Here is a 22,998-nt window from a genome sequence, read left to right on the forward strand (position 1 = left end):
TTGTGTAGCATTCTCCTCAAATGAATAATGCCTATTTTATCTTTCACTGTGGTTCTCCTTTATTGTGTTTAGTTGCTGTATATGAAGTACAGTTTTCAGACCGTTAAAAAAAGTGAGGTGAGATGTTCAGGCAGAATAATAGAAGGTCACACAGAGAAGATTTGAGGACATCATACATCTGTGTGTGATGTCAGTTTCCTGATATAGCAGAGGTTACAAGCTGTTTGTTAGCAGGTATTTTTTAGCTGTGAATGAAACTCCCTTCGACTTCACTGCAGCCAGCATTTCACTAGTAAAAGTGAGTCTTGCAGTTTATTCCTTAACCTGAGTACAGCAAGGCTTTGGTAGCATGAGGTGGTGTAGTTTTCAAGTTAACACTGCTCACAGCTGTGAGTGCAGGTCAGCTGGCAGGACACCATTAGGGGAGTATGGAGGTTCTGGAGGAAATCACCTAAAGAGCTGATATACCTAACTTTTGTATTTAGCCCATGAATGCTAAGTATGAGTAAATATGTAAATGTTAATGCAGTGTTTCCTTGAAGAGAGGGATTACAGTTAGTCTTTTTGAACTTGCGAAGCAAATTTTTAATTGCTGCTACATTTCCTCTTTTTACTGGCATAAGGTTTTGGTTGAATGATGCCCTGAGACACATGACTGTTTGCATTGTTAAATCACCTGTTGTTCCTCTGCAAACAGTGTGTTGTGCAGAATTTAGAGAATGCATGTCTGAATGGTGTGTGAGAGCTTGATCAAACCATGTGCCTTTAATTGTAAACTTTAATGAATTTCTGGTGGAACGTTCATCTTTTTTTCAGTACCTAGAAACTCCTGCCCCTCTGAAAATGACAGTAAATTTGCATGCAAGCTTGTTTGATTAATTGCTATTTGACACTTCTATCATGGTGCTAAGCTCTAGGTTCACACAGCTTAGACTTCCAAGGCAATTTCTAGAATTAATTTAAATATTTAATGTCAAAACTCCAGGATGACATAGAGAAATGTTTTGTATGCTTATTGATTATCTGATTCAGTAGCAAAAATTCATGGAGGAAATTTCCAATGTGACACAAGCAGAATCCAAACAGTATTCCCTCTGAAGACAAGACTGAATCATTGTGTGTGTGGTAAACTCTATATGTACCAGAACTGTTTAGATGTACTGAAAGTTAATTTTCTATGGGTCAAGTTAGGTGCTCAGTGTTAATTTAGATTTTGGGCATCTTACTTGTTGGCTAAAACAGTTCTGATTTTCTTGGGAGTTAAAAATATCCATCTTCATATTTCACATTAAAAGCAAGTTTTCACAGGCAACATTCTGAGAAATCTCACTGCAAAAGCAGTGTTATTTGTTATTTTGGGCACTCAAATTGAGTTTATGTAAAAAATTCTCTCTGATAGTTAACACACAAGATTTCTGTGCTGGATATTTATATTTAATGCGAAGTCTGGGAAGGATAATGTCTGACCTCTACATTCATTTATCTTCTTTTTGTTACTCTCTTACTACTTGTTGAATGTTCACAGTTACAATGCTGATGTTGGTTATGTCTCTATGAGCAAGTGGTTTGAACAAACGAATGAATCTGGAGTAGGAAATAGTTCCCACCATCTGCCATCCACATGAATGTGTTTCTGGGTGTGCAGTGGGGAGGGGGGATCTTGTTGGATTGTGTTTGTTTTGTTTATGCAGAGGTGAGGGGTTGGTTTTGTTTTTTACTTTGGGCTGGCTGTAGTCTAGTCCTGTGAACTGAATGCTCATTTGTGTCAGAGTGCACCCGGTGCATTCCTGAAGTGCTTCTTTGAGTTTGCTTTAATCAAAAAAGGAATCCATTTCACGCTGTCAGAGAGCGCTCTGTGGTGCAGACCAAAGCATAAGAAATAGAGACAAGTTAGAGAAATTCCAGAATGTACCTCCAGTACAAAGTAGTATGCAAATTTTACCTTTTCAGTGAAAAACTCTGAAGACCAAGAACTTCAGATAAAAGTTTAAGGCTTATTTATAAAGAAGTGTGAAAAGGAAGAATGAATCCTTTTAATTGAAGCAAGTATTTTCAACATTAGTTTCTTTAATGGTCTGATAGAGTATTAAGTAAAATTAAAGGTGCAAGAGGTAAATTCAGGAAGGAGAATAAGATTTTTTAAGATTATTTTTTAAAAAATATCTAGATAGAAGGAAATAATGGGATACTTTCTTTGAAGAGTGATACTATGTTCTTATGCACCCTTTTTCAGATGGTTAACTGAACTGGTCCAAATCAACTTTGTTCCGTCAGTGAGAAATAGGTTTCTGAAATACTAACATGGATCAGAAATAGACTGATATGAGGAATGTAAAGTTAGGCTTTAAATAGGAAGGAAATTTATCTTCCTAGGATATAGTGCTAATTAGGCCACTACCACAACATCAGTAGTTGACTGAGTATTTTGTGGACATGGAGCTATGGTAAACAAATAGAACTGCTTTTTGTTGACTTAATTTCCTTTTTCTCAGGGTCCCTAAAATTCATTTCATACTAACTTTCTAGCACTGCTGTACCCTCCTCAGTCATCCTTACTATTCAGGATGTGTTTTAAGCTGTAAAGAGAGGTGGTGATTAAGGAAATTTATGTCCAGTAGTAACAGGGGATGTAAGGAAAAGTGATGGTAATGGTGCTAATCTAGCTACTCGTTTTCAGCAGTACGGTAGACTACAAATGAAATGTAAGACTTAAGGCCCATTATTTTTATTTAAATTTCTATCTAGACATTTAGTCATTTTAAAATGAACAGGTAACAACAATTGTCACAATGGAAATTTCCCTGCTTTCTTTGGTCTGAACATTGAGGCTTTTTTATTGCTGTTTTAAGACAGTTTCTGGAAGTCCTAAGACTTGCTGAAGTCAACTTAAGTATTCTTGTCTGCATTGTTCTGTGGACCAGGCAGAAAAGTGGAGCAAGAAAATCCATGAATATTCTCTTTGTGAAAGAAAGATTACACTAGCGTTGTTTAATTTATCTATGTCTCATTCACCAAGTATGCCTAGATCTGTTTGTTGTATAGCTTTACTGTTTCGTGCTTCAGATGGAGAGTACGTAGAATTTGCCCTCTTTTTCATGTTCTGTTTATTCACTGTTAATTATTTTTCAAGCAGAGTTGATTTGAGAAGAAAAATTTAGCTTCCATTACCCTCTATTGCAAATGAAGGGCAGACTATTCTTTTGCATGTGGAGTGCTTGTGATTGCAAGATGCTGTTGTCAGGGAACTTGTTCATGCTTTCAGATGTTAATGTTTTATTTCTGTTCTGTTCAGTAGTGTTTTTAAAGTATTTATTATTGAGTATGATGTGGGTTTGCACAGAGTTTAATAATATCATATGCTCATGTGTGGTTTACATTTCTATTGGAAATACTTCTTAAAATTACCCAATTCAAGTGTCTAGAAATACTTATTAGAAGGCCCTCTATATCCATATACACGCTCCCCCAACACCCGCCCCCCATCCCCCCCCCAAGTAAACTTACTGTGGAAAAAGAACATAAAAATATGGCAATTTCACAACTCTAGAATTATCAGAAATACAAAATTTATGCTCCTGGTAAGTTTTTTGCTACTGTATACTACATTTTTGTACTGTATTGATGCAGGATATTGCAAAATACAGAAGCAGTAATGCTTCTGATTATTGCTCTTTTTTAAATCATTCTTAACATAGAGTTGATGTCTTTTATTGAGAGGGAATTTTAACATTACCTCTAATTAATAAATTATCTGTTATATAATTTATATAACAGAATTTATATAGAAAACTAAGTGTATTAAACAAAGTTCTGTTGCAATTGCTGTTGATCTTTGGTCATGGTCAGCACTACCAAAGTTTAGATAAAACTCAAAAGCAGCGTGAGGAACGGTTATGACCACTTTGCTCTCAATTGTCTCACATGATAGTGGCAAGTCATCAGTTAGGTTTTCTTTCAAATCATGTTCTAATTATAATTTCATACGTAAGAGATTGCATTAATAGCTTTCAATCTTTCTGCCTGAAAAATCTCTTTGCGTGTTCAAGACAACTGTGAACATCACCCATCCTGTGAGTTTCTCCTTCATCTCCTGTAGCTTTGTGACAAAGCTCTGTTTCTCAGTTTGCAAAAGCGTTTTTGTCTTACTGTTCGAGGTTCTGTTCACAATCAAAATGTTAGGATTCTGACTGAATCTCAGTTTGCAAACCTACTCCTGAAAGTCCTGTGTGAAGATGAAAGTATCCAGTACTAGCATCTCAGAAGAAAGAGCAAAATGCTTGTTAAACCCTTGTATTAAATACTCATCAGCCTATTTTCTACAGTATGGCTAGCCAGCAGCTGTGCATCTCGTTATATGCTCTCTTTATGTCATGTGTGTTGTCTTCTATGGTATCCAGACACTTCTCAGCAGTAGTCGTGCATTTATCCATTTTGTTTATTTTGGCAGGCAGTCTCATCTCTTTACTTTCAACATTTGTCATAACACTCTTCTATTTCGGTGTTTTTCTTAAAATTTCTCTGCTTAGGTTGTATTATCCTCTATACATGAGGGATACAAGGGGTTGGAGGAGGGTGACGCTGGTAATTATAAGTGTCAAAGACAGCTGATTTTAGGTTTAAGCATTCCTGCTTTTCAGTAATGTATCTGAATGCTGTTAAGTGGCTGTTAATTTAAAGCTGCATATTCAAGTTATAGAATGCTCTTCAGCATAAGTTTGGGTACCTAGTCCCATCAGTCCCTGTAAGACATTTTAATGAAAGTTAAAATAGTTTCTGTTAGAGGCAGAATTTTTAGATTCATTCACTACTTAATATTTGAAATTCTTTTACACATAGCGAAATAATATAGGCATTTTTCAGTGTGATTGAAACTGTGCAATACATACCTTAAAAATGTGTGGTTTTGTCTTAGTTTTGCAGAGCTTTTATTTACTTTATTAAACATTTATTTGTGAGGTATCGGTGTTCCCATAGGAGGTCTATGAAGTATGAGTCAAATTTACCTTGTACAAAGCTGATTGATTTCTTTCTTTCTTTTTTTTTTTAACATATTCCACTTTACAGTGCAGTTTAGCAAATTTGAAAAAGATGTCTAAAATGCAAGTCTGATAGATTTGCTGTTAATTAGATATCAGCATTGGTGAGAAATAAACTGACTTAACACTTACCATCCTTTCATGGGATGGTAAAGCACTAACGTTAGTATTGCTTTCAGACAATTGTGATCTTCAGCATTACAGTTTCCTGAAACAACATTTTGGTTGCTTGGAGAAAAGAGCAACTACTACTGACTCAGGTCATTTGTTCAAAGAGTAATTATTCTCCCTGACATATCTGTAGAGTCCTGTGCTTTCAACCACCTGGTTATCTGGTTTTTACATTTTACATTTAAAATTTTTTTTTTATTATTATATGGTAAAGAACAATACATTACACAACAGAAAAACTGAAGAACAGTCACTTTAGCAACTGATGGCTTAATTAAGAACACAGTATTTATCAGGACAAACAGAGCATGTACTACAAAGAAAATCTACAATCCCATGATAATTGTGTCTGAATATAGGGATTAAAAAAACTATGGCTTCTATGCAGTGGTCCGTGATACTGTTTTCTGAAATAAATTGATGATATTTTAAAATGGGCCAGAAGTATTCCTGTCCTTTTATGCTGTAAATGCCAACTTAAGGTTTAGACAATAGTCTTGTTTGCATATGGATTTTAAGAAAATCCATTAAAGATTATTTGAAAACCACCTTATTAGAATGACAGATTGTTTACTAGATCTTGTTTTCTTGTCGACTAATATTGGTTATGTATAACTGAACAGGGTTATGCTTTCTGAAAACATGACTCTGTTATTAACTGAGTGCCTTGCATATATCTGAGAATCAGATTCATTCTTAATTTCCAGAATTTGGTGGAGGATCGGGTTAAACACTAGTTTATAAAATTTGTTTTTATTCACCTTCGTGAGCTGACGTGACTAAAACTTAAGGTGTATCAGGTAACATAACCTGCTTCCATGGTACTCTATGTATTTTTGACTACTGTTACTGTGGCTTATTAACTGTGGATGCAGGAAAGGGTTTTAAAAAAACTAATTATCTAACATGGTGTGTTGTATCAGATGTTTGGCAAGCTGTCTCCTGGCCATGGGCCATCTGGTTCTAATGGAGCTGGCTACACTGCTGAGGAGCCAGCAAGATGTGGCTGCAGGATGATGTTGGGATCATTTGGTCAAATCAAAAAAGCAAAGGCTTTAAGTGTAGTAATGCCAGTTCTGATATAATATTGTTGGCTGATTTGAGTTTATTGAATTTCCTATGATAATTTCTCATGTAGTGAAACAAGAAGAACATATTTACTAACTTCATAAAAGTGATGGAAAAACTGTCAGTATTCATCAAGCATTATCACCAAATGTTCATATAATTAAACAAGAACTATTGATAAAATTTGCATGATGTTGAGAAAAAATAAAAAAATAATAATTAGGCCAGTGATACAGTGCTGTGGAATGGACATTTCACAGGCTAAGATGAGAACTGAAGTGTGCACATACTGCAATGCAGAAAAAAGGAAGGAAGGCGCTGCATTCAAATGAGAAAGAGGCTTCTTGAAGGGAGGTGACTTGTTTCCTCCTTCAACAGCAAAAGAGAACAAGTAGAACAAAAAGTAAAATAGCTAGTAAAGAAAAGGTTCATATCTTTTTGTATTTTGCCTTCCTTTTATTGGTGGTGGTGTTTTTTTGTTTTTTTTTTTCCCATCTCTAAAAGAATATATATAGGGCCTATGAATCCGTAGGAATGTATTATTATTTTCTGACTCCATGTGATGAAGAGCTCGTTGTCCACTCTGGAATTTTTCCCTATGTAAGTGAAAACAGAAAATCATCAGTATATTTGGTCATCTGCAGTTTCTTTCTGAGCATTGTGACTGCAGTAGCCCATTTCATAACATTACAGCTCATCGTGCTAACAAATCACGCAGCAGTTAGTATTGCCTTTCAAAATAGTCTGTGAACAAATATGTAGAAGTGCTATCACTCAGACTACAGATGCCGAGACTGTGTAGTAAAAAAAATATCAATGTAATATTTTAAAATTCAGCTGCTCTGACTGACTTCAGTGGGACCTTTCCTGCAATGTTACATTATATGCAACCAGGACAGAAATGATTTCAGGTAGACTATTTCAGTTCTGGTTCTTTTGTAAGTAGTATAATGATACACAACATGCACTAAGGTCATTTATCCTGAGGCCTCTTTGTGCTTTTGTGTAATTTTATTCTTTAAGTATTCCTTAAGATGTTGAGGTTAGCTATAAACTATTTTCTATTCAAATGTTTCTATACTGAAACTACACGCTGCCATGCATTGAAAGTAAAGCAGATCTTATTCTTAAAATTATTGTACTTATTTATTCAGTGATTTAAAATTTAGCTAATAAAGATGTTTCTGAACAAACTAATCTGTGAACGATCTGAAATTATCATACCTGTTACCAGTGTTTCAACAACTCTGCTGGGAGATATTTCAAGACAAAAGAGAGAACAAGCATAACCTTGTATACTACTAATCAGCTTCCATGCTTAGTTTATACACTGTTTAATTCAGGTTTATAAATCCATTAATATTTTTAAAAGGTTAGTAATGTTCCAACTATGTGTTTGCTTGCAGCTTGCTTTGCTGCATTTTCAGGTGTTCAGAAGTACAGAAAGTGAGAAAGGGTAGGAAGAAACCAAGTCGTGTACAGCATGTTATCTACTGTAATGCTGCAGGTTCCAATTGGCTCATACTAACAAGGAAGACAAAAAATATTTCAGTTGTATTTTAATGCATTTCCTTTGATGGCTTCTGATGAATCAATACACCATTTCAATACTGGAAAAAAAAAATGCTGTTTACATTTAGGTGTTTATTTTACTAATAAAATACAATATTTTTAATAATAATTTTTAAAGATGAGTATGTTCATAGGGCCTAAGCTCTACAAAAGCACTTTTCTTTCCTCTAATCTGAATAGTTCCAAGCTGCTGGGCATTATATAAATAATCATTTAAACACATTTGTTGATATTTTGCCAGAACTTTGAAGAAATGTCTTTTCTTTTGGAGGTTTGAAAATCTTAATTCAACATAATAATTAAATGGAAAAATTCTTCTAGTGATTATTATGTAGAGACTCCTTTATTTCTTTATTTCTATTAAAATGATTATTTTAGAAGAAAAAGGATAAAAATGTGTTTGTATAAACATAAGTGCTTCCAAACATCTGCAGTTCAAAGTACATAATTCACAGTGACACCAAAGGTTGGCTTGTGTTTTGACTGGATGACTTTGGTATTATTTTTGTCTGCAAAGGAAAGAGTGGTGTAGCATCCAAGTGGTGCAAGATGTTTGCCTCTCGAGAAATCATGATGAATTTGGGACAAGGGGCAGACTGTTAAAAAAAAAAAAACATACTGAAGGGAGAAGGAAAGAAGGGCTGTCAAACAGAGAACACTTGCATTCCATTGGGCGTCCTTGAACTGAGAGCTACTCTAAATTGTAGGTCATTATAAACAAAATAAGGAAAGGAGCACAGAATAATAAATTGAGAGTACAATCAGTTTGAATCATTTTTGTTCACTTCATGCTGTTATTTATTGTATTCATGTTTCCACAGCTGACAGCTTAAAAATGACAGGTGAAAATGTTGTCGTGTTTCTTCATGTTTTTAATGTGTTTGATATATAGATTAATTATTTATTCAGTTTTCATTGGTGTGAATATGCATTCCCTAATTTCAAAATATATCTGAAATGTATTCTTTCCAAAAGTGTTATGCTGTGTTATAGGATATTGGTATCTTTCAAGCACATTGTTTATTGGTCATTGTGGATTTTACATGAAGATACCACGTACTTCATTGGAAAATGTTTTTATTTAAAATACATAAAAGGAAAAGTACGTCTTTGGAAAATGAATGTAGTTCATCTGTCACTTAAATTAACTGCTGCTTTACCATAATTTGGAGGACAGAAACAATTTTCACAAGTTACTTAGTAAGAATTACTATTATTTTCTTTCTCACTACTTCACTGAGATCCCAATTCAGGAAGATCTTCATAAATAAATACGTATGGAATGTAATGGAGTACTCACTGCTTAAAATGAAGGGTTTGGTATGCACTCAACTGTTATGTGCCAGCTGACCTATTGTAGGTGACTATATGCACTTTTGATTTTTGTCTAATTTGAATTAAAATGTTACTTTAAATCCAGTGAGAGTGTGAAACTATGGGAAGCTGTGGATATGTACAATATCTATAATTAAACTAAGAAACTGTAAAACTAACTGGATTGGATCAGATTATACCAAGATCCTCAGAGCTCACTGCCATTACCCTTATCTCAGCCAACAGTCCAGACTCAAGGAGGAATACAAGAACAAGACAGTCATGCTACAGTGCCATTTCATACCATTCCTTTTTTTCAGCCCTCTCATCATTGGAGTCTTGTGTCTTTATACCAGTGATGATCCATAACTTTATTACTCTATCTTTTTTCCTATACCATTATTTCTTCAATTGCTTGCAGATTTTTCTTTGCTGTTGTGTTATCTGTGTTGTGTTGTCTAGTATTAGAGTACATCACTGAAGAATTCTTTTAAATAATGACCAAAAATTACTCATCAGTCTGTGTAGACTTGACATGCCCTGTATCACCATATCAACATGTAGATACAATTTGAAGAAGAAAACACTGGTAAGATGACAGCGTGTTTAAAATAATTTGTGCTAAAGTTATGTTTGATATGTTAATGCAGTCTCATTTTTTGTAAAGGCCAAGCAGCATTAAGTGGTTATCAGAATTGATTTTTCTGTCTTTCATCTTTATTCCTTTTGTATACCTGGAAATAGTACCAGCTTTTAACTTCCTCTTCCTAGGTGAGCCTCCAGAACTTTATGCTCAACTAGTCCACTTCTTGAACTCTCTGTCAGAGTGCTCATGAGGTGCTCATTTTTTGGAGTTTATCTGCATTTTTCCCTTGTGTTCTCAAGCCTTCTGCTGTGTCACAGAATCACAGAATTACCCGGGTTGGAAGGGACCTCAAGGATCATGTAGTTCCAACCCCCCTGCCTAGCAGGGCCACCAAACATACACATTTACTAGATCAGGTTGCCCAGGGCCCTGTCCAACCTGGTCTTGAACACCTCCAAGGACGGGGCATCCACAACCTCACTGGGCAGCCTGTTCCAGGACCTAACCACCCTTCTAGTAAAGAACTTTCCCCTAACATCCAACCTAAATCTTCCCTCCTTCAACTTAAAACCATTTCCCCTAGTCCTGCTATTATCAGCCCTTTCGAAGAGTTTACTCCCCTCCTGGGAGTAAGTTCCCTTCAGGTACTGAAAGGCTGCAATGAGGTCACCTCGCAACCTTCTCTTCTCCAGGCTGAACAAACCCAACTCCCTCAGCCTGTCCTCATAGGGGAGGTGCTCCAGCCCCCTGATCATCTTTGTGGCCCTCCTCTGGACCCTTTCCAAAATCTCCATATCTTTTTTGTACTGAGGGCTCCACACCTGGACACAGTACTCCAGATGGGGCCTCACAAGAGCAGAGTAGAGAGGGACGATCACCTCCCTATCCCTGCTGACCACCCCTCTCCTGATGGAGCCCAGGATCCCATTTGCTTTCCGGGCTGCCAGAGCGCACTGCTGGCTCATGTTAAGTTTCTCATCTATCAGGACCCCTAGGTCTTTTTCAGCCACTGAAAGAGGCCAGCTAAGGGTTGAACTGGTTCTCACCTTGAACATGCCTGTTCTGCTGAGTCATGTTAGCTGATACTTGTTACAAAGAAGGCTTGTCTAGCAGGAGTACAGATGTCTGCCCTTTATTTCTTGTCCAAATCTCTTCTTCTCCATCATCTGTTTGCTTTTCTTTTTGTATTTAATTGTTCATGGTATGTCCTGTGTTGGGTACAGGAGTGTATCTTTTGAAAGGGTAGATGTATTTAGAAGAGTGAAACTGGTTTGTAATATGAAAATATGGCTAAAGAGAAGATTGAGTACCTCTTGTTGGGAATAGATGATATTCTAGTGAAATTTCCATGTATGAGCATTGGGTGATTGCTCAAGGAATACTGAAGTAGGCATAACAAGATTCAATGTCTGGCATGTAAGTTACTGCTTAGATGAGGCTAGCTGAGGTGGGAAACCTGTAGAGGGAAAGTGTATTTTCAGAGAGGGGAGAAAACAGTAGGATTTGAAAGAAGAGAGGGAATGATTTTTTTTTTCCTTTTTGTTTTTTCTCTATCAGCATTGCCTCTGAATAAACACGGTGGTCTATGTGATGAAGCTGATCCTTGGTGAATATTGTGCAGCCTTATAAAATGACGTGCTACCATTTCCAAGGCTTTAAAATCTTTCTTGGCAAAGTCTCTAGTGCTCTGATCAAGGCACATTCTCCTTGACATCTGTCTACACTGCTTTCATATTCTTTGAAGTATTTACAGTGTCTGAGATAAAAAAGATGTTTTCTCAGTTATGGTCCTGTCTTTGTAACTGTACAATTACACTTCAGATCAGAATGTTAGGTGACCTGTGCTGCACAAAATATCTCTTAGAGAATCCAAAATTTGTAATAATTAAAATAAAACAATTCCTTTAGGTTTCATATTTCTCAAAAAGATACATCTGACATTTCCTTTTTGCCAGTACTGAACCAGATGATGTCTTCTCTTTACTGTGCTCCAAAAAAGTATTTTTATATATGTTTTTAGAAGGAAATCCAGTTTCTTACTTGCAGCTGTTGACATTTCAGAGCCCTGGATTGAACCAATAAAAACACATGTTCTTTCAAAGAACACCTATTTTTACTGGACCTTGCTAATGACCAATGACACAGAATTCAAAAAATGTTGGCTGAAATGAAGAGAAAGGCTGTATTGTTTTAAATTATTTTTTTTTAACGTTTCTTTATAGCACAACTACACAGAAATTACATATGCTCTTGTTCTTGTGAAAGATTACTTGTTTTTAGAATACAGTTTTTAATGGTTGAAAGATAGTTCAGGTCTAAATGTGTTGCAGATTATAGAGTGTTAATAAGACATACAAATTTTGTCATTTAAGATTATTGTAACGTTTTCACTTACAGAGCATTTAAAGATCTTACTTACTAGACATTTCCTGGGCAGTTAAGAATACAATTGGATTCATAATTCATTTGAAACATCTTCTGTAAATACATTGTTTTAAACGTATTAAGACACGTGCAAAGGTCAATGTGCTCCCCCTCCCCCCCCCCCCCCCCTTTTTTTTAATTGTAACATTCTTACTGAAAATGAAGTTAAAGGTGAATGATGGTATGCCCGTAAGGCTGATGTTCTAAGGCTGAGTTGATAGGGATGTTTACATGTTTTACATTATTTGTGTTGCGTCTTTATCCTGTGCGTTGGATCTGCCATGTGGCACAAGATGCGCCCTGTTGTTTTAGTATTTTGACTTCGCAACAGGAGAACAGAGAGCAGGATAAGATGGCTCCCATGCTGTTAGTTGTGCCTTCTGAATATGTCCTGTAAGAAACCTGTACTGTTCCTGATTCAAACTGGGAAGTGCAGAGCAATGTTATAAAGTCTGCCTACAAAATACAAAAGCAAGATGCCTACTGATATTACATGGCAACAAAAGCACCATGAATAATGCCTGAAGTAGGAGTAGTATTTTAGGTAATGTTTAGATCCTGTATGCTGCAGAAAACAAACAAACAAACAAAAAATCCAGAAGAAAAAAAAAAAAAAAAAGAAAAACAAGAATACTATGGGCTTACTTTTTAGTAGTTTTCCAAGCTCCTGTTTCTCAGATGCTTAGATATGTAATTTTTATTCCTGACATAGAAGAAGAATTACAAGTGTGATTTATGACTTTTCTGTGAGACAGACATTAAATCTCTTAAGTTTAGAAAAGCATTTGCATTTATTTTAGCTTTTTTTTTTTTTTTCATTTTCTGATATTACGATTTTTTTTCTCATTTTATTGGTATAAAATTGAAACTGTGCTTTAAGAAACTTTAAGACTCTCACTGACAGTATGCACTACTCAAGGGAGATGTGCTAATACAACTAATATAAAATAAGATATTCTAATATCACTGTTGGACACCTACAACTATTTAAAATTATTTATATATAGGATCAGATAATTTTATTTATGTACTAAATTGGTTATCTTGACTTGTAGTACATTATTCAGGAGAGAAAATTACATGTTTTGTGTTTGGGAAGAACATATGTTGATGTGTTTCATTTAAAATTTCTGTCTCAGACTCCTTTGGAACTCTGTTTTACTTAGGCTTCAATTGTAGTTTATATGTGTAATTATACTACAGGTCTCTATTTCACACTTTTTTTTCTGTTTAGAGTTGACATAAGTCATGCTTCATTGTCTCTGGTAAGAATTGCATTGGAATAAGTTGTATGCATTTGATAGGAAGCTCCGTTCTGTGCCTTCCAAAGCCAGCAAGGTAGCAGAAAAGAGTGAAATATTCAAGCCTTTTATTTGAGACAACAGTGCTTATGTGGGCATTAAATCACAATTCTCATTTCTTTCTTACTAGTGTTTTCAGATGGTGTTTATTAAAATATTATTTCTCAGTGAATTGTCTAATGTCCCAACAGGATCTACCAGCTTAGTTTTTTAGTGATGATATCTGAACTACTTCCTTGTAATATGCTGTTCAAAAATGTTCTTGTTAATGTTGTAATTTTGCCTAGATCTGTTCAACAATTGTTCCCCTATGTCTTCCTTGTCCTTAATCTTTTTTTTTTTTCTTTGTTGTTTTTTTTAGAGGGTTTTTTTTTTTCTCCATAAAAAAGTACATTGTCTGTTGGCAACTAATTGCCCTTTGTAACTAAAGTTAAAAAGAGGCAAGGCTTCTTATGGTTACTGTAAAATACAGTAAATATAATTTATTTCATTTCACAATTTGCAGATCTCTAATCTTTAGAGTAGGTGCTCAGGTTACAGCAGTAAGTGTATGTGTGTATGCACACAATAGTAAATGTTAATTTTTTCATTCTTTGTCATTAAATTAATATTAAAACATAATCATCTGTAAACTTATTTTATTTCCAGCTGAGGTATGTGTGTGGGAATTAGGGTAATCTCAGCATAAAAGAAACAAGCAAAAAAAAAAAAAAAAAAGATTAAAAACTACACGTATATTTTCTTTTAAAAGGCTGATTAAGTGGAGGATGTTTAATTTGCTCATTTTCCTAAAACCTAAAAGCTTATATTGCTTCCTTGATACTCATGTACTTAATACAGACAAAATTTGGCATTATATGAGTATGAGCAGAGTTTCATCTCAATCTCTTTGTAATTTTTAAGACTTCTAAAAATGTTCTGCAAAATTTCTTTATCTGATAATAAACTTAGCTTTGTTTTGGCATGCAGTTGGACCAGGAAGAAACAGAATAATGCTGCACATTTTAAAAACAGCTCCAGTTTTGCTTAGGAATTGTAACATGCTTTTGTCCAGTGCTTTCTATACTTGCAGAAATGGCGATGGGGTTATTTACGTTAATTCATTTGGCTTGTTGAAAAAAAAAAAATATGCTCACACTCCTCTACTTAATGGGATTCTTTCCTCGTTGCAGTGCAAACGGCTAGAGCAGGAGCTTCATCATCTGAAAGAGCAGAACCAGACTTCAGCAAACAACACGAGACATCTGACTGCTGAAAACAATCAAGAACGTGCTCTGAAGGTAAATCTCCATTTCTTCTTGCAGGCAAATTAAGGTTGTAAGCCCCTGGTGCCAGCTTTCTGGGCTGCATATATCAGTTGTGTACATTTCAGCAGAAGTGAGCTATGGTGTTTGCCAACAACCCCTTCTTTAAACACAGATACAGCACCCTTCTGTTATGGTTTTATTTTATTTTGCGTATGAAAACAATAAGAAAAAAATAACATCCACTCCAAATTATTGTGCTGGAAATTTACACTGAATTCTTGGAGACTGTGCTTGGATTACATTTTATAACGTGAAGAAAACTGCCTCACGGTACCTTTGCAAAACTAATATTTTAAAGTATGGCTGTTTGATTTGCTCCCAGCAGTGTGTGCTATATTAATAACGTTGTTGACCTATACTACTAGTGACCACATAGTTGATACTACTGTTTGCAAAAGGGTAGCTAGTTGGAATTGGGAGGAGGAATAATAAGTCTTGTCAATAAGAATAAAAATGAGCAGAGAGGCAGGAGAGGGTCAGAGAAAGGACAGTGTGAAGTGACAGGTTATTGCTGCATTGAGAAAGGGAAATTGTAACATCAGTGAAATTGATAGCTACATAACCAGCCATCTCACCACTAGCCAGCGTAAGAGCAAATGCCAGGTAAGATGTGGAAGTGTCATGCACGCCTGTTTAGCTGCTATATTCTTAAACATCTCTTTGATCGGTAGTGGAAAGAGTGTAAAGGCAGAAGTTTCTCTGTTGATACTGTATTGTCATTTTAAAACTGCTTAATGTAGGTAGTTGGATCCAAGCATATCTTGATTGTAGGCAGATTTTCCTGTGTCTGCATGTTGGGAAAGCATTGTTATTCATGCTACATCTTGACCGATGTAAAGAAAAGGAATTAAGGTAAATCCTTGTGTAGTTTGACATTTCTCAGTTAAAAAAAAAAAGGAAGTGTAATGAAAGAGGCTGCATGGCACATAAACGCAGTGTATTTTATGGGCTTATAATTGCTGTCAGAATTTGTGGTGATTTTTACAAAATCAAGTGAGGAATATTGAAAACAATCTAGCCTCAGATGCCTAGAAATAGAGATTGTAAACATTCAGGGCTGTTTCTGACCATACTAATGGTATTATTTTGAATCTGAGATCATTGAAAGTTAGTGCTTGCCAAGCACATTGTTTATTAAGTAGTATTATTTCATTAATTGCATGCTGACTTGTTTTTCTGTCACTGAAACCATTATGCACAGGCACTTTCCTTCAGAAAACATCAGTGTTTTATTGAGAGTACATTTTAACATATAACATTGTCTGACATAATGCTCGCAGGATAATTATATTTTCAGAGCAAGAAGTGACTTAATAGTTCAGAGTGTTACTAGGATTTCATCCTAAGCCTGATATTGCTCTCCCAGCACCTAATCTTTAAAGAATTTAATTTCTGTCTGCCACAGGCATTTTTTGATATTTTCAAAGTTAGAGGTTAATTGGTCACTGTCTTTTAGAGATGAGAGTCTGGGGAGGAAAAAAGAGAAATGCTTTTCAATTTTTGTTGAAGTCGTACTTTCTTAATATTATACCTCTCTTGTTTCAGTCCTTATTACTGTTGACTACAGTGAGGGCAGGTCCATCTGAGCACTTTTTAGAAGGCTGCTTGCCTCGGTTGAATTCCTAACCTTAAAAACTATGAAATGCATCTATGAAATCTCAGCAAAAGTGGTCACCATTGTTATGCAACTTATCAACACTTGTCCTGCCCTAGGCAGTTATCAAAATGAAAAGCTTGCCAGCTCTTTTTAGTGTAGTTATTAGCCAGGAAGCTGGTAGGGATTAAAGTCAGGTCAGCGACATCTTCAGCAGTGGGTGGGCCTGTCTGCCAATTGATTGTGGTGCTGCATTCAGTAATGTTAATTCAAATATGATCAGGTATCCTGTGGGAGATGTTCAGATACCATATCCATCCAGAATAAATTTGAGTAGGGAAGATTAAAAAAAGAATCTCTTAAAATGAACTAATACTCTCTTAAATATAACTGATGCTGGTGACTTAGTTTTGCAAAATATGCATTTTGGTGCTGGGGGACAGATGAGTAACTTGACTAGCTTCAGATTTCCTGCAGGGAAGCACAAACAACGGAGACAGTGTAAGGCTACTAGCTATCATATCTGGGTAAAGATACAGTAGTTAGGATCAACTGGATTAAGGATGACATAAAAGTTTGTGACAAATAATGAAATCATTGCCTTGCAGGGTCCTGAAATATTCTTAATGAGACCTACTTATTATTTATTCCTTATTTTTTTTAATTATCTTACTATAATAAGTTGCTCAGAAGGAAAAAAATGGTGTAAGACTGATACCAAGGGGAAAAAAAAAAAAGAAAGAAAAAAAAAACTGTTTCTTTTCACAGGTGGTATAGTCTATCAGGTGAGATAAACTGCAAGCTTTTTGTTTTATTTTTAGCTATATTAGCTCACAGAGCTGCTTCCAGCCTGGTTTGAGGCTGCAGCAGTACAGATGCCTGAGTGAGATCAAACAGCACAAAGAATTTTCACCAGAGAGAAGGGGTGCTGGCAGTAAGATGGCCAGACTCAGGATGTAGGGATCACAAAAGTGATGTAAACACTCCTGCATACTTACAATTTTACGTACTTTTAGATCCCATGTCACACCTGGAGATCATCTTTCAGATAAGACATTTGACACATAATGCATGGTGTATAGATCTATACTGTGATGTTATATCTGTTCATATTTGATGTTTTTAACTAATCTCTATCAGATGTATTAGTGCTATGTAATTTAACGTTTCTGCATCTGATGTATTGATGATATAGAACATTTCTTAGTGTTGTGGGCCATTCAGTCCCACAATGCCAAATTGATTCTCCTAATTTTCATATTATTCTTACTGATCATCATAGAATACATTAATTGAACGGCAAAACTGATGTCAAATCTTTCCTCCAAGTAATGCACATAACAAGACAGAGGTCATTCAGGGAAGGGTGTGGACACCTATATCCATCACTAAAGTAAAATAATACTCTTCTTTGTGAAACCATTTAAAAAATCCTATCATATTGCAGATTGAATTATACCTAAATCTTTTAGGGATAATTACTTCCTAAGGGCCTATACGTTTGCACTTTTAGTACATTTTCATAAAATAAGATCTGCAGAGTGCTTTGCAGTTGTAATGTGTCAGAGTCTATACGTAAGATTATTCATTTGTGCTTGGGCTTCATAATTAACATTTGGTCTCTGCTGATTCTGATAAATGTAGTCCCATAATACACTGAGATATCAGATTAAATTAAACATAGAAAAGTTAAAGAATTGATTTTTTTCATTAGTATTAAGTATTGTTGTGGATCATTTTGTTGTTGTTGGCTTTGTAGTGTGTAGTTTTGAAATCCAGAGCTTTAAGTAATACATTTCCACAAAGAAAAATAAAGATTTTGCCATCATGAAAGTCCTTTACTCTGTTGAAAAAGAATAGGAAATAAGTCTTGTGGATCAAAATCACTTAATGTGAAAATTCATGGAACACGTTTAACTGAATTTGAATTAAATGTAGGGAGAGGTGACTTTTCACAGGCCTGATTTATTTTGTAGCTTTTAATTAGGCTGCATGTTCTTTTTGAATCAGCTATTAATCTGCTTTAAACACCAAAGAGACATAGTAATTTACTTTCAAGCTAAACTCTCAATGTAGAGGAGAGGCCATTTCATAATATACATATCAGGTGCCCTTTAATGACTTAATGAGTTTACTCCAGCCAAGTATGATGTCATTAGAACATATAAAGGTAATTAATCTCCTTCAGAATTGTTAGCAAGTTAATCTTTAGTTATGATTGAATTTTCTTTAATTTTTTTTTATTAATATTTTTAATAGTCACTTTCTGTGAAATCCTAAGTTCTTCCATAGTTTTCTTATTAATATATTGTAATTTTGAGTAATGTGCAAGAAACTGGCCTGAGGGAGCAGATACTTACTGTAGGGTCATAAAACAATTATAGCTATTGTCATCTGCTTTCTGCTGACAAATAAGAGTTGTGTGAAGGACAGGAAATCTATAACGCATAGCAGTTTGACAGATATTGCAGTGAGGATGCCCATGAAATAAACACTCTGGAAGTGCTTCCTTTTGCCCTTCATAAATTGTTTTAAGCTCTGTTTTAATTCCCAGGATTCTTAGAGTGGAAACCATTTTTTTCTTTATCTTCTTTACTATGCCATCTACAAGAATAAATCTGGTCAATGTGTGAGCTACGAAGAGCTCAATCCCAGAAGTATCTGATGTCATTTTTCACAAAAGCTTAAACATGAAGTTCAAAAATATTTCCTACTATTGAAGTGCATGGAATATCCATGCTAGAGATATCGTATTGGTTATGGAATCAAGTCCTGCTTTCAGAAGATAGTATCTGTAGCTTATATCTGTGAAACCTAAGTCATTCCAATATTGTTTTTATGTTTAGAACCTCAGGGCTGAAGTTTTAGAGCTTCATTTTAGTGTGTTTGGAGCTGATTTATGTCTGTGAAGCCTTTGATTTGCTTCTGACAGAACAACATGCTTTTGAAATATTCTGTAATCCAGAGAAACTTGCATGAACCAGCAATGGGAAACTGGGAGATTGAAGTCTCATAACTTCCCTTCAAATTTCAATTAAACGTACATTTTTTTATATTTATTATAATAATTAATTGCATCCTAGAAGGCTGAAAGAAAAGCCTTTCCATACTTTCATAATCATTTAATATAAGGCAGTAGAGATCTTGTTGATATATTAGAAACCTGTGAACATGTCATGACCCAGCGTCATCCAGAACACTTTTCTGCTGACTTCAGCCATTTTGTCTGTTATGCCATTATTAACTTCAGTGCTGTTTGAGTGATAGAAGCCAGTTGCTGATTGCAGAAATTTTATACCTAACAGATGAATAGCTCCATTATCTAGTAGGAAAGAGACTATTACACCTTTGTCCACACTGTAGTCTACAGTGTAACTAGATCTTGTTCTCCAAGAATTTAAAACTTATTTACAGTTAATCCTCCTCTTGACCTGATGTTACTCTTAGTACCATATGATAAAAGATGATTTAAAATTTTGTATTTACTTCAGAGTTGGTTTTTTGTTTGTTTTTAATGCAACTCACCAATATGCATTTGTTGAGTAATCCAGCCATTTCTCATTCATTTTGCTGTGAGCTCTCCAGGCATATATAACATTCCCTCCATAGCTAACAGAGAATATCAGCCTATGAAAGCTTAGTTTGAGAGCTTGTTCTCTAGAGTTAATCCTATGGCATCTGTACTTTTTGTCCTGAATGTAATGTCTTACTATATATGAAATGGGCTACTACCCATTTGCAAATGAATTGATAGGTGTGTCTGAAGATTAGGGTGGCAGCTGCATCTTGGAAGTAGAAGAGGAGGAAAACAAGACCAGATCTGGTGTTCAGTGTGAGGAGTTACATTCTTCCTCTTAACATTTGTTTATGATTTGTTCCTATTTCTCTGGAGCTTCAGGGATATTTCAGGAGGAGTAAGAATAGCTCCTTGGAGGTTCCATCCTGCAAATAATATATTGTTATAACTAATCCTGAAAGTTTTTTTATGCTACCCTTCTAGTAACTTATATGTGGATAAAATACTAGAAGGTTTCTCAAAGCAAGCTGCAATTAAAAGGTGCTGCTTCTCTTCTTCTTCACTACTGTTGTCCATGTCAGTTCATATAAAACTACTTAATACATTCATCGAAGTCTCCAGTAGCTACCCAGTAACAATGTATGGACTTATTTAATTGCCTGGGATTTGTGAATAACAAGTTTGCTGCTCTGCCAGCAAAACTGTTATGAAGGGTATGAGATAAGTTTTTTAGTGTGAAAGTTTGCTGAAATTTAAATAGTTATTGCTTTTAAGTATGTAGTGGAAATTCAAATACACAACCTATTGAAACTTGGAATGCACTGCTGACAACCTGAGTAAAAACACACAAATGTTTTCCTTTGCTTGCTGCTTCCAAGACACTCAGCACACAGAATAGGTAGAGTTGTAATCTTAATTGCTATTGAGCAGAGCCCTTGCTTGTGCTGCACCCAAAAAGCTGAATCACAAGGTCTTAAGTGTTGTCACTACAGTTAGACCTAGGTCTGCTCAGCTCTTATCCGTGCTAGAAACATAATTAGTCACTTTGTGGCTGGGATTATTAAGCAGTACTAAACATCTCTGTGGATCTCAGTGTAAGCTGGTGCATCATGTTATAAATAACAAGGTCATGTAGAACTCCAGCAGAACTGATTCTGCCCATGTTCTACTTGGACATTAATTTTCTGTGTTCTTTTCTGCTGATATTGTAATGTCTCCTACAGCTCTTGCTACAGAATTCTGACAAACATCCCAGTTATCTGTATATATGGAGAGGTCAAAAATAACATAGGCTTCTACCGTCACAAGCATTCCCCCTCAGTCGCAGTGGAAAAACACCTGAGAACTGGTTGAGTGGTCTTAAAACATGGTCATTTGAAGTTTCCTTCAACCCTGAAGTTCCTTTGAGCCAAAGGTTATAACCTGATCCTCTGGTCAACTCAGGTCCTGAGATCCTCAGCCAGATATTTTTCCTTCATCTGGTGACTCATATTTAAAGTGTAGCAGTTCAATAATGTGTATCCGTTTCAAGATTAAAGTGACTAGTTTAGCATGTATTTTTTTAATATTAGTTTATAAAGTTTATAAATGCTGTTTGCTCTTATCACTTTCCGTTGCTGGTTTTGCTAATAATTTTGAAGCAATTCAGACTAGTAGGCTTTACTTAGGCAGATCTTGACAGAAGAGTTATTCAGGAGTGACATCCACATTCATAATGACAGTATTTTCCTGTGTGGTAACAGATGCTTTTGGACTGAGAGATATTTATATTTATCATTGAAAATATCTTAGTTTGTATAGCTTAGCAGTATCTGTAAATTGCAGTAATTGCTTAAATGTGGAGTAAGTTAATAATACAACGTTTTCCTCTGTTGGAAATAAATGATGAGACACTTGCCATTCACTGAAAATGGAGTCATCCAGGATCACTTTAGAAGCACAAGCAACTAGAATCTGATAAATCTGATTTGTGTGAAACATTATATCCCTGGCTTAAGAGAAGTGATGCTTGATAATATCAATATTTGTGTGATTTTCAGCAAGTGTCTTTAAGTGGCCATCTTTCTTGCAAGGTTGTAGATAGAAGGCAGTAGTCTGTTCTGTTTTTGGTTCGCTAAGGCATTGCTGTGTAACAAAGCTTCAAACCTGTTCAAGTGTTGGATGGTTTCCAAACTGAAGGAAACAAATAGATGTACCAGAGTTCTCTTTGCTCCATCAGTTACACTGGTTGGGCCACCTCTCTGTATCTATGTCCTTTCACAGGCAGCATGTGTGTACATTGTTCTCTTCACAACAGTAACTAAGGATTTCTTGGACTCTTTTCAAATGAAAGAAGACCAAGCAGTGTTTCTTACTGTGTTTTCAAGTCTATCATAACTGTTTTAAAGCAAAGTAGCACATGGATTAGAATGGATGGTTTTTTTTTGGGTAAACAATATTTGTCTGGAAAATGATCCTGACAGAAGTTTCATTTGTCTAATTTAGCTATACTTTTCACAAGCATTGTATATCTTATGTAATTTTATAATGCTTCTTAGAGCCAGTAAGCTGCAGCACAAGAATGACACTGAGTGTGTCTTGACAAACTGAACAAATAGCATCTTGGCTCAAAGAATTTGTTCACCTTACCTGATGAGTTTGTCTTCCTTCTTTTCTGTTAACAGATGCTGAACATCTCTAGCCAAAGCAGATATGTTTATTGAACTTTGATTTAGTTCTGAGCATTAAATAATTCGTTACTTATTTACACTGTGTTTGGGGTCAGCTTTCATCTAGAATTCCTTGCAGTTCTGTTGCCTCTTATTTTAGGGACTTCAAATCTGTCTTGGCATCAGACTACCCTTGACAATCTTAAACATCAACAAACTGTATACACTATAAATGTCCTTTTGTCATTGGGAAATGATGCCATCATTCAAATTTCTTGGCTGAGTCTTTTTTGGGGGAGGAGTGTTTCATCTTATAGGTTGAAATTGTCTTCCCACTAGGTGAATCAGTATTACTTACTTCTGAGGAATGCAGCAGGTACTTAGTATGTAATATATAGGTTTTATGTTATTCTAAATCTGGATGACCGTTCTCCCATTTATCTGGAGTACTTCCATGTCC

At 35.4% G+C, this 22,998-nt stretch overlaps 1 protein-coding gene across 29 annotated transcripts in view; it reads left to right on the forward strand.

Annotated features, from left to right (window-relative positions):
* MIPOL1 (mirror-image polydactyly 1) overlaps window positions 1-22,998 on the forward strand; it is a 167,772-nt gene that overhangs the window by 62,372 nt on the left and 82,402 nt on the right. For all 29 annotated transcript variants that reach the window (XM_015865032.3, XM_085550450.1, XM_085550446.1 and 26 more), the window contains one exon: window positions 14,645-14,752. In XM_015865032.3, the coding sequence (XP_015720518.2) occupies window positions 14,645-14,752 (108 nt within the window). The remainder of the gene's footprint in view (window positions 1-14,644; window positions 14,753-22,998) is intronic.

Source organism: Coturnix japonica, chromosome 5, assembly GCF_054131305.1.
Source record: "Coturnix japonica strain WE chromosome 5, WE-NBRP24, whole genome shotgun sequence".
NCBI classification, from domain to species: domain Eukaryota; kingdom Metazoa; phylum Chordata; class Aves; order Galliformes; family Phasianidae; genus Coturnix; species Coturnix japonica.